This window comes from Sciurus vulgaris, assembly GCF_902686455.1.
Source record: "Sciurus vulgaris genome assembly, chromosome: 4".
In the NCBI taxonomy this organism is placed as follows: Eukaryota; Metazoa; Chordata; class Mammalia; order Rodentia; family Sciuridae; genus Sciurus; species Sciurus vulgaris.
In genome coordinates this window covers 99,783,777-99,795,838 of record NC_136464.1, presented here as the reverse complement: position 1 = coordinate 99,795,838, position 12,062 = coordinate 99,783,777, and the positions used below count along the sequence as shown (strand labels likewise).

Genomic DNA, 12,062 nt, shown 5'->3' with positions numbered 1-12,062 from the left:
AAGAAAGGCTACAAAATACTCAAAACCAAGCTCATCATCTTCCCTTAGAAACTAATGCATCTGTCGTGTTCTCCACTGAGGATGTTTCTGCTGGTGTAGTCATATGAATTTGATTTTACATCCTCTCTTGTTCTTTTCTTTCCTCCCCCGGTTTGCTCAGCCAACTCAAAACCAGCACAGCTGCAAGACTCCTTTGCATGGACATGCTGTTGGGGAAAGTCTTTTAAATCATTTTTAGGCACTGTAACTCCAAAAGCCAATGTGTGATTGGCTGTTTCTATACAGACCCTCTTAGGTTACTGGTGTATATATCTACCCAAATTTTTCTGTCCTTTAAAGGACTATCTTCAGATTTTCCTGCCAATATTTTCCTCATTGCTGTCATCTGACTGGCCATCCCTTTAATGATTAATTATTTTAGCACCTGTGTCTACCACTATTCCTGTTCACCATTCTTGGTACCTTTAATCTGCACACAGATGATTTATCATTCTGGTTTCTAAGTGACTACCTTCAGTCATTCTTCCCCCCATCTCCAACTATCAGATCATATGGTCACATCTAAGTTATCACCAATAGCTGCAACTCTTCCCAACATTTTATTTCAAATATTCTATTCTTGACTCACTTTCTCTTCTTCTTCCTAACTCCTGCACTTCTGATTTCATCCATTCTTCTAACCCTCCCACTGTAATCATCCCACAATTGAATTCTTATTTTCTTATGTAGATTTCATTGTTCAACACTGTTACCACAATCTTGCTTAATCCCTTGTTCCTTTTTCCCTCTGTTATACTTGCCTGGTATAATCCAACTCTTAAAAATTTCTGCAATTGAATTGAGTTCAATTTATGGTCACAAATGTCAGATTAGAATTTGCTGTGGTTTGGGTAAATGTCTCCCAAAGGCCCATGTGTTAAAAGACTTGGTTGCCAGCCTGTGGCATTACTGGGAGGTGGTGGAACCTTTAAGAGGTGGGGGTCTAATGAGAGGAAGTTAGGGCCCTGGGGGCATGTCCTTGAAGGGAATTTTAAGATGCCAGTCTCTCTCCTTCTTTTCCTGATTCTGGGCTGCTATGAGGCGAGCAGGCCTCCTCTGCTACATACTCACCATATGATGTACTGTGCTGCCACAGACCCAAACCAGTGGGGCCCAGCAATATGGATTGAAACCTTTGAAACCATGGACCAGGATGAACCTTTCCTCCCTTAAGTCCGTTACTTCAGGAATTTGCTGCAGTAATGGAAAGCTAACACAGCATTCGACGTAGGTATCCTATTACCTTTCCCCAAGATCACTAGTTTACATCTCCTTGTCCCCAGATGTCTGCTTATCGAGTTCCCTTCTCACAGTCCACCGACACAGATAGGACTATGCATTTCCCCCATCATCGTATACACTGACCTACTTGTATTCAAGCCCACATATCCTGCCTTCTTTTGTGATACATTTGATGAGTCCTTTCTTGACCCCAGTCTTACTCTAGCTACCATCTAATTTCTTTGTTTCCCTTTACATTAAACTGTCTTTATTCTCTTCCAAAACCTCATTTCCCATTCTCTTTATCCACTCCAATTGGGCATTTAACTCCAATATTTCATTGCAGTGACATTCAAGCAAGTCACAATAATAATAAGGGACAAAGTTAAGTATCTTTATCTTATTAGTTTTTTGGGTGCCTTTTGACATCATTGACCATTCCTTCATTCCTCTTGATTAATGTTCGTGGCATATATCTTTTTGCACTCTTTCTTTTCCAACCTATCTATATCATATTTAAAAATGTGTATCTTATAAGTAATATAGTTGGGTCTTATTTTTAGTTTGATAATCTTTGTCATTTAATTGGAATATTTATTCTACTTACATTTGCCATATTTACTAATTATTAATGTAATTAGCATTTACTATTTATGTAATTACAAAGATAACTGGATTTACTATTTTATAATTGGTGCTATAGTTTGGATGTTTGAGTATTCCACCCTCTTGCAGCCACACGCTAAGACTCATGTTTTGGAATCTTGGCCTTCAATGTGATGTTGATGTTGTGGAAACCGAGGTGGAGCCTAGTGGGAGGATTTCAGGTCAGCAAACCATGAGCCCTTGGAAGAAAGAGGTCATGGAACCCCAGCCACTCTGGCATTCTCCTGGTGATGCGATCTACTCTTCCCACTGGTGCCCTAGTTATCATGATGACATCCACCGTGGGGTCCTCACCAGAGCAGAGCAGTACTGGTGATTTATCCTTGGATTTTGAAAACTCTTTAAAATAAACCTCTTTAAAGGTAAGCTTGCCTCAGGTATTTTACTAATTAAAAATAAATTGATGCAATGACTGATATAACTACTAATATAATTGGATTTAACTCTAACCATCCAACCACCTTGCTACTCGTTTTCTCTTTGTCCATCTGGTTTTGTTCCTTTATTTTTTCTTTATCTGTTCTTCTCTGGATTAATCGAGTATTTTTAAATCATATTTTATCCCTCATTAGCTTTTTAAACATTTTTAGTGGTCAATTGACTTTTTTTGTTTGTTCTATTTAGTTATACATGATAGCAGAATGCATTTTGATTCATTGTACACAAATGGAATATAATTTTTCATTTCTCTGCTTGCACACAATGTAGATTCACACCATTCGTCTAATCAAACATGTATATAGGGTAATGATGTTTGTCTCATTCCACCATCTTTCCTTCCCTCTGCCCCCACCCCTCCCCTCATTTCCCTCTACACAATCCAAAATTCCTCCATTCTTCTTTTACCCCCTCCCCCCACCATTATGATTCAGCATCCACTTATCAGAGAAAACATTTGGCCTTTAGTTTTTTGGGATTGGCTTATTTCACTTAGTATGATATTCTCCAACTCCATCCATTTACCTGGAAATGCCATAATATTATTATTCTGTATGGCTGAATAATATTCCATTGTACATATACCACAGTTTCTTATCCATTCATCTATTGAAGGCATCTAGGTTGGTTCCACAATCTAGCTATTACGAATTGAGCTGCTATAAACATTGATGTGGTTGTGTCACTGTAGTATGCTGATTTTAAGTCCTTTGGGTATACAACGAGGAGTGGGATAGCTGGGTCAAATGGTGGGTCCATTCCAAGTTTTCCAAGGAATCTCCATACTGCTTTCCAGAGTGGCTGCACCAATTTGCAGTCCCTCTAGAATGGATGAGTGTGCCTTTTTCTCTACATCCTCACCAACATCTGTTGTTGCTTGTATTCTTGATAATAGCCATTCTCATTGGAGTGCAATGAAATCTTAGAGCAGTTTTGATTTGTATTTCTCTAATTGCAAGAGATGAACATTTTTCATATGCTTGTTGATCATTTATATATCTTCTGTGAAGTGTCTGCTCAGTTTCTTAGTCCATTTATTGATTGGGTTATTTGTATTTTTGGTGTTAAGTTTTTTGAGTTCTTTATAAATTCTAGTAAAGATTTTCTCCCACTCTGTATGCTCTTTCTTCACATTATTGCTTGTTTCCTTTGCTGAGAAAAAGCTTTTTTTTTTTTATTTTTTTTTATTTTTATTTTTTTTTTTTTTTTAGTTTGAATCCAACCCATTTATTGACTCTTGTCTTTATTTCTTACACTTTGGGAATCTTGTTAAGGAAATCTGGTACCTAAGCCAACAAGAAGATGATTTAGGCTTAGTTTTTTTTCTATTTGGTACAGGGTCTCTGTCTAATTCTTAGGTCCATTTTGAGTTGAGTTTTGTGCAGGGTGAGAAATAGGGATTTAATTTCATCTTGCTGCATATGGATTTCCAGTTTTCCTAGCACCATTTGTTGAAGAGGCTCTCTTTTCTCCATTGTATGTTACCTTTGTCTAGTACGAGAAAACTGTATTTATGTAGCTTTGTCTCTGTGTCTCCTATTCTGTATCACTGGTCTGTCTATATTGGTGCCAATACCATGCCATTTTTGTTACTATTGCTCTGTCATAAGTTTAAGTTCTGGTATTCTGATACCTCCTGCTTTACTCTTTCTGCTAAGGATTGCTTTGACTATTCTGGATCTCTTATTTTTCCAGATGAATTTCATGATTGCTTTCTCTGTTTCTATAAGTATGTCACTGGGATTTTAGTTGGAATTGCACTGAATCTGTAGAGCACTTTTGGTAGTATGACCATTTCAACAATATCAATTGACCTTTTATTTATTTATTTATATGGTGCCAAGAATCGAACCTAGTGCCTCACTCATGCTAGCAAGCGCTCTGCCACTGAGCTACAACTCCAGCCCCCTCTTATTAGCTTTTTAAAAAACTTTTAAAGGTGGGGGTGATGGTCAAGAAAATAAAAGGGAGATGAGTAGAGGAAAGAGAACAGGGGAAAGGAGGAGAGGAGGGAAGAGCGTGACATTGGGGAATGAAATAGGCCAAATTATATTGTTATATCGTGTGCATGTATGACTACATAACAATGAATCCCATCATTATATATGACTATAATGTGCCATTAAAAATATGGAACAAAACTTTTTTTCAAAATAAAATTCCTGACTTACGGAAAAGTAGTAAGAATAGTACAAGAGAACTCCATATACCTTTCACTCAGATCCACTAGTTGTTAAGATTTTTCCATGATTGTTTTATCGTTGTACTTTTTTTCTGAAGCACAAAGTCATTGGGTTATAGATATCAGGATTGTGTCCCCAAATACTTCAGTATGTGTTTCCTAGAGCAAAACCATTCACCTATATAATCATAGCACTATTATCAAAATTGGAAAGATTAGTAGATACAATACTATTATCTGATATATAGACCTATTCACATTTAACTGTTTGTCTCTATCATCCTTTAAAACACAATTCCTGCCCAGCCCAGGATCTGATTTAGAACCATGCACTGCATTTGGTGACATGTCAGTCTCTAATCCGGAACAGTTCCTCAGACATTTTCTGTCTCTCATGTCCTTGAACACTTTTCATTACTTCAGGCCAGTTGTTTTGTAGAATGTTCCTCAATTTGGGATGTTTACTCATCATTAGAGTCAGGTTGGATTTGGGGAGAATTATTAACTAGGAAACTTTGTGTCCTCTCAGTATTTCACAGTAGGAGGCACATGGTTTGGATTTTAGTCACTGGTTAAGGTAGAATCCTTCCTTCTTATAATTAATAAGAATAATTTGTGGAACAAGATTTCAGTCTATGTAAATGTACTGTTCTCATAAAACTTTCTTCTACTAGTATCCATTGATGATTCTTGCCTGAATCAGTTACTATTGTAGCAATTTTGAAATGGTGATTTTCTAACTGTATCATTCTTTTTATGATTTTTGGTTGAACCATGCTAATGTTTTGGATGAGTGTTCCCCAAAAGACCATATGTTAAAGTTTTGGTCCCCAGGGTGGCACTATTGGGTACTGTGCTGTGAACATTTAGGAGGTAAAGCCTATTGGAAGATCCTTAGGTGATTGGGAGCGTGCCCTTGAAGGGGACTTTGGTCCCTTCCTATCTTGTACTTCACTTCTCAGCTAATAAGCTAAGCAGTTTACTCTGCCACATGCTCTCGCCAAAATGTGTCACCCTTGTCAGAGACCCAAAACAATAAGCTGCATAATCTTGGACTGTAACAGAACCATAAGCCAAGCAAAGGTTTTTTTCTTTAGAAGTTAATTGCCTCAGGTATGCAAATGATCAGTTTTTTAAATTATACATGCTTCTTCTTTTCCCATGGAGGGGGAACAAGAATTCAATATATATCCTTGACTTATTGTAATAAGTCAAGTCTACCACTGAATGATACAAGAACCTTACAATAGTTTAACACCAAATCCCCCCCCACTTTTTTTTAGTATTATCATGCTTTATTTCTATATATGTTAAAAAAAACCCACAGGCATTATTATTATTGATATTTTAAATTGTCAATATTCTTTTATATTTTCTTATACATTTCTGGTGATTTTTATTCTTTTTATCAACTTGTGCTTCCTTCTAGGATTATTTTTCTTTAACTTTTAGAACCATTTTTAGTATTTCCTATAGAGCTAGTCTTCTTGTGATTAGCTTTCTCAAATTTTGTTTATCTGAAAAGTCTTTAAATTTTAAAGGATATATTTACTGGAATAGAATTCTAGGTTAATAGGTCTCCCCTTCCCCCAGCACTTTCAAAATATTATTAATTCTATTGTCTTCTGGTTCCATAGTTTTTATTGAAAAGTCTTATGTTACTCTGAAAGTAATATGTTCTTCTTATTCTGGTTAAAGTCCCCCCCCACCATGTGATGATGGAGTTGAATTCAGGGCCTCATACATGCTAGTCAAACACTTATCACTGAGCTACATTCCTAACCATAAAGAATTCTTTTGTTTTTTAACAGTTTGATCATAATATGTCCACAGTATAGTTTTCTTTGTGTTTGCCTTCCTTGGTGTTTGCTGACCTTCCTGAAAAATCTAGACCATGTCACCTCAGATGCTATCTTTACCCTATTCTCTTTCTTCTCCTTCTGGGATTTCTATAATAATTACTTAAATTCTTCAACATGTCTCAAATCTCTTACTATTTGCTTTATTTTTCCATTCTCACTTCCCTCTGGACTTCCATTTGTATTTCTATTGAGGTTTCACTAATCCTGATGTCTACTGAGACTAGTATGTTGTTCAATCCATCCAGATAAATTATTTTAGATAGTCTTTTTTTCAGTTCTGTTGCACATTTGACTTTCACAAATTCTAATAAATTCTTCATCTTTTCATCCATTTTGTCTTTTATCTATTTTACTTACCACACCAATCATTATTTTAAAGACCTTGTTAAATTAATTATCTCTATCATATAAAAGTCTGCTTCTATTTGTGTTTTCAGTTTTGGTCATATATTCTTGCCTCCATATGTATCTAGTAATTTTTTTATTACATATCAGTCTCTGGTATTTACTAGAATCATAGGAATTACAAATGATTATTGTTACCAGAGAAAAAATTTCTCACTGCTAAGCAGAAAGAACTGGGGACTAATTATCTCCATCCAATCAGGGTTTGAGCTAGGTTGCAGATTTTATAAGGGTCAGTCCACCCCTGGTTCATGTCTGTCCTTCCAGGCTTCTAAAAGCCCAGCAGATTGGTCTTTTCAGTTGTGAAAGATGGAAAGAGTCAACCTGGCTCCTGCAGGCCTTGAATTTATATCCTACTCCACACAGATTCATAAAATAGCAGATGTCTTGAGGATAGACTACTTGTGTGTTTGTGGAAAGTCCTTCCCTCTAGCAGAACTTTGTCCCTTAAGGACTGTAAGGCTGTTGGGTATAATCAAATCTTTTATATCCTCTACCCCAATACCCTGGCTTTCAGCATCACCCCAGCTGGAGCACCATGGGGGCATTTGCTGGTTATGCAAACCAGCCATAAGTTTGGGGCTTCTCTAAGTTTCCAATGTGTTATATCCATCCCACATGACCACCATAGGGTCTGCTTGATTCTTTTTCCCCTAGAAGAACCCTTTTCCCTGTGTCAAGTCCAAGTCTCAGCCCATGCCCAGAATTGTGAAACAGCTCAGAGATGAAAACAGTTGAAATTATCATTTAGAATGGTTTTCCTCTTTGTAATTTTAGTCTTATTGCATCCACACCTCTCCAGTGACTATGAACATATAATTTTTTGCAATGATTTAAAAAAAAACTTTGTTGTTGATGGATATTTATTTATTCATTTATTTATTTATTTATATGTGGTGCTGAGAATCAAACCCAGAGCCTCATTTATTTATTTATTTATTTATTTATTTATTTATTATGTGGTGCTGAGAATCAAACCCAGGCTCTCTATCACTGGTAAGCACTCTATCACTGAGCCACAATCCCAGCCATGCAATGATTTTTTTTTAACCTTATTCATTACAGAGGAGCATTGGCCTCATTATACCTGGAAGTTCCACTCAATTTTGAAACTTCCTACATTACTTGTGCTATTCTCAGTCTCTTTAGCTGGGCCATCTTTTTTTCTCCCAAACTTCCACATGTTGTACTCAGGGGCTGTTTAGAGTTCTTCACTTCTTTTTCCTCCCTCTTAGGACTAAGTAACCTCATTCAGTTCTATGGTATTAGGTACTGTCTTCACACTGATAGATCCCAAATCTATCTTACCCTTCTTTCTCTGATCACCAGATTCATAAACCTAACTATATTCTTTGTATCTCCAATTAGATGTTTAAGGGACATTTTTACATGACTCTGATTCCCTCCAAATCTACTCTTATCTCAGTCAAGGGCAACACTCAATTCCTCAGCAACAGATTTTGACATCATCCTTTCTTCTCTTTCCACACAATTAGTAAAAGTCCTCCAAGTTCTACCTTTGGATATGTGCTGAATCTGACCAGTTCTCACAATTGGCATTGCTAAAAACCTGATCTCAGTCACTTTCATTTCTTAACCAGACTACTGCTAGTAGTTTCAATTCTTTCCACTCCATCTACCCATCCCAATTCTTTTTCATAGCAACCAGTGTGACCACTGGCTTCTAGAGATCGGATGAAAGCATATCATTTATTTCTCTTGCATTAAACCTTCTAAGGTCTTCTCTATTATAACTAGAATAAGATCCAAACTGTCTATACAAGGGCCTACATGGCCTGGCCTGTCTACCTTTTGGATCTCATCTCTGCTTACTTGCCTGCACATATACTCCACTGCCCACACTGACGGAATCCATACCCTCTAACTCAATACCATTCGAACCTAATATCACTCTAACACATATAGATCTTTCTCTTTTCAAGGTGTTGGTGCTTGCTGTTCCTTCTACCTAGACTATTGCTTTTTTCGCATCATTATAGCATTAACACAGATGCTGCCTCTTAGAGCTGTTCCTTTATCACAATCATTCCCTATTGCATTTTTCCATTTAATTTTTGACTATACTTAACAAATCTAAAGTTCTTTAAAAAAATACAGCCTGCCCTTCCTACCAGAATTTAAGCTCCTTAGAGGCAGATCTTGTTTTTATTCACTACTATATCCCTAGAATCTTGATTTTCTGCACATACTAGATGTTTAATGTGTTAGTTGAATGTCTCTTCCATTAGATCATAACCTACCTTGGGATTCAGCGCATAACCAGAGGTAAAGTTGGGAAGACTTTTACTAATTGATTGTGTGGAAAGGGAAGAAAGGAGATTTCAAAATTTGTTGCTGAGGAATTGAGTAGTGTTGCCCTTGACTGAGACAGGAATAGATTTGGAGGGAATCAGTAATCCATGGGAGTCTTGTGGTTTAATTTTGGTTTTCCTCCTGCTGTACCTAACAGTAGTATGCACATTGTAGAGGTATGTTAAATAAGATGAAGGGGCTGGGCATCATGGCACATGCCTGTAGTCTCAGCTGTTTGGGAGACTAATAGTCTAGGATTCTCTGGGCCCAGGAATTTGAGACCAACCAGGGCACCATAATAAGAATCCATCTCAAAACAAACAAACAAAAAATAAGATGGAGGGGCCCATTCTCTCTGGTGTAGTGTTAAAGATGAGCCTCTTTTTCTGACTGTTCCATCCTTATAATTCCTCTTGACAGTCTAGACCAGTCAAAAGCAATGCTAACAGAAAACAGAAGTAATCCTGCCCTCTGCCTTGTGCTGAGTCACACAATTGCTCCATGTTTTTGGTACACACCAGTGGGCTAAACATAGAAATAAACTATAGAAAAGAGAAACAGGGTTATAGTGTGGTATTTTCTCTCATTATAATTTATATTGTTTTCAAAACACAATTGTTTTAATAGTTATGAACCTTATTACTTCCAAAGACTTCAGTTTCTAAATTCTAAGCAATTTAGCTTGAATAAAGATCATTCATATGGTCTAGCACAGCTTTTTAAGCTATAAACCATGAAATCAATATAGTGATTTCACTTGTAGTATTTTATTTGTTTTAATGAAATTACAGAAAATATTAGCATATGCTGCAGTATTACAAGTGTATTTCTGTGAATACATACATGCACTTATGTGTGTATGTGTAGATGCTAAGTTATTCTACAAAATATTCTTACTATGGTCAATGTTATCAAAAAGGAAAGGAAGTCACGGACCTAAAGTATTAGTTTTATTAGTTTATTCTGTAAGTCCATATTCATATAGGACAGCATATACTTAGTTTTAACAATGTACAATATTAAGATATTAATCCAAAGTTTAAATGAGTATTATCTTTAAAGGAAATTTCCTTTAGTAAATAACATATTAAAAGGAATATTATTCTGGAAGCAAATCGTCTCCTAACTCTTCATCAGCAAAATCATCCTCGTCAATTCTTTTTTTGACTGCAGTTTTTGGTCTTTCTATTTGAGGGCCAAGTGGATCCACATAGGAAGCATCTAGGTTTTGAAACAGATTGCACCATTAGAGTAATATAGAAAAAAGAAGTATGAACCCATTTCACCTTATAATCAAAACTGAACAACTCAGAGTGAACAGAAATGCTCTCCCAAGTCATTTTAAGTTTTGTCTATATGTAAAAATTTGTAGTAATCCCAATTACACATTTGCCATCTCACCAGTCTTCTTAAGACCTGCTATGCCTGTAGGAACTGGATGGGGAGTACCAACACTTGCCTATTTCTTTGTTACTGCTACTTTCATAAGGTTCATTTGTCCCAGGTAAAGCTCTGAGTTTGGCACTTAGTCGTTCACCTTTACTACTGGCACTACTGTTCTGGGCACTATCTGAAAATACAAAAATAAAAATGCATTTGTTTAGTAGGCTGAGAAAACATAACACTACTTACGCATCTTAAAGCATATTTATTTGCCAAGAGACAGATTTTACTCATCTGGAAGCCAACTTCTTAGGAATGTAATTCCTGTTTAAAAGAATTTCTTGTGGGAAATCTACAATATATAAAACATTACTTAACAGTAGTCTTTATATATATTCTTTCAAAGTGTGCTTAGTTATAGGTTTCAATTTCACAGAAGTTGTTGTGAGAAATTGAGATTACCTAAAAGTTACACCTAACTTTCTATATAAATAGCATCTGAATAAAGAACAAATAGGAAGGTACAAGATCAGTGTGTGAATAAACAAAAAAAAAAAAGATCAGTGTATGAGCTGTATCATCCACTTCATATCTAAGCTGGTGAGAGGCCCTGAAACTACAGCATATGAAAAACATCATTACAGGTTGATAAGTTGAACCCAGATGGCGGAGAACCTAGACCACACAATCACCTTCTTCAAACATTTACAGAAGGTTCATGTACAGGGCTTAAATACAAGGAAAAACCTGAAAAGAGTTATAGATGCAACTATAGGATATAATCCATATCACTGAAGATTTCAGAGAGGGCTGAATACTAACATTAGTAGGAATATTAGTAATACTTGATGTTACCTCTATTCTTTTTATATGTATCAACTATTACATAATTTAAACACTCAAATAATTCTAAAATATAAGATTCTAAATACAAGACAATTTTGCCTATTAAAATGTAAAACAACAACAACAACAAAAACAAAACAGGTTAGAAAGTGAAATAAATGAAGAAGCTTTCTTAAAGTAGTCTGATATCATACATGAAAAGACTTAAAATTTTGTAGTTGAGGGCTGGGAGTGGGGTCAGATCAGTGGCAAAGTATGTGCTTAGCATGTGTGTCTTAGACCTTGGATTCAATACCTAACATACTCACACAAGGAAATTTAGCCAGGAAAACAGCAGAGGAGAGAGCCCCAGACTTAATTCCCCATAGACACACTAATTAACAATTTATGGTCCAAAAGCCTTTATGAGAACTCCAGAAACTACTTAGGAAGCCAGAGTACTCCAAACAAGCTCAAAGCCAATAATGGCTGCATGGAAACAGGTAAGAAAAGTTATTTCATTGAAACTGTGCCAGCCTCTCACCCAAAGCAGCATAGCTGGTGGTAAGGAGAAAAAGGCCAAGACAGTTTCTGCCTTGGAAGGGAAAAGGAAAGGGAAGAGTGGAAAGTATGTCCAACATTCTCATTCTTTTGGAAGCTGCCTCAGGTACCAACTTCTGTTTCACCTAACTCAGAGCACTGATGGAGAACTGGCATATTTTAGATGC

At 36.3% G+C, this 12,062-nt stretch overlaps 1 protein-coding gene across 1 annotated transcript in view; it reads right to left on the bottom strand.

Moving 5' to 3' along the window:
* Positions 1-10,069: 10,069 nt before the first annotated feature.
* Positions 10,070-12,062, bottom strand: part of LOC306660550 (intraflagellar transport protein 88 homolog) — a 160,384-nt gene continuing 158,391 nt past the window's right edge. The window contains 2 exon segments of the mRNA XM_079138889.1: positions 10,070-10,347; positions 10,586-10,696. Of these exon segments, the coding sequence (XP_078995015.1) occupies positions 10,226-10,347; positions 10,586-10,696 (233 nt within the window). The 3' untranslated portion in view covers positions 10,070-10,225.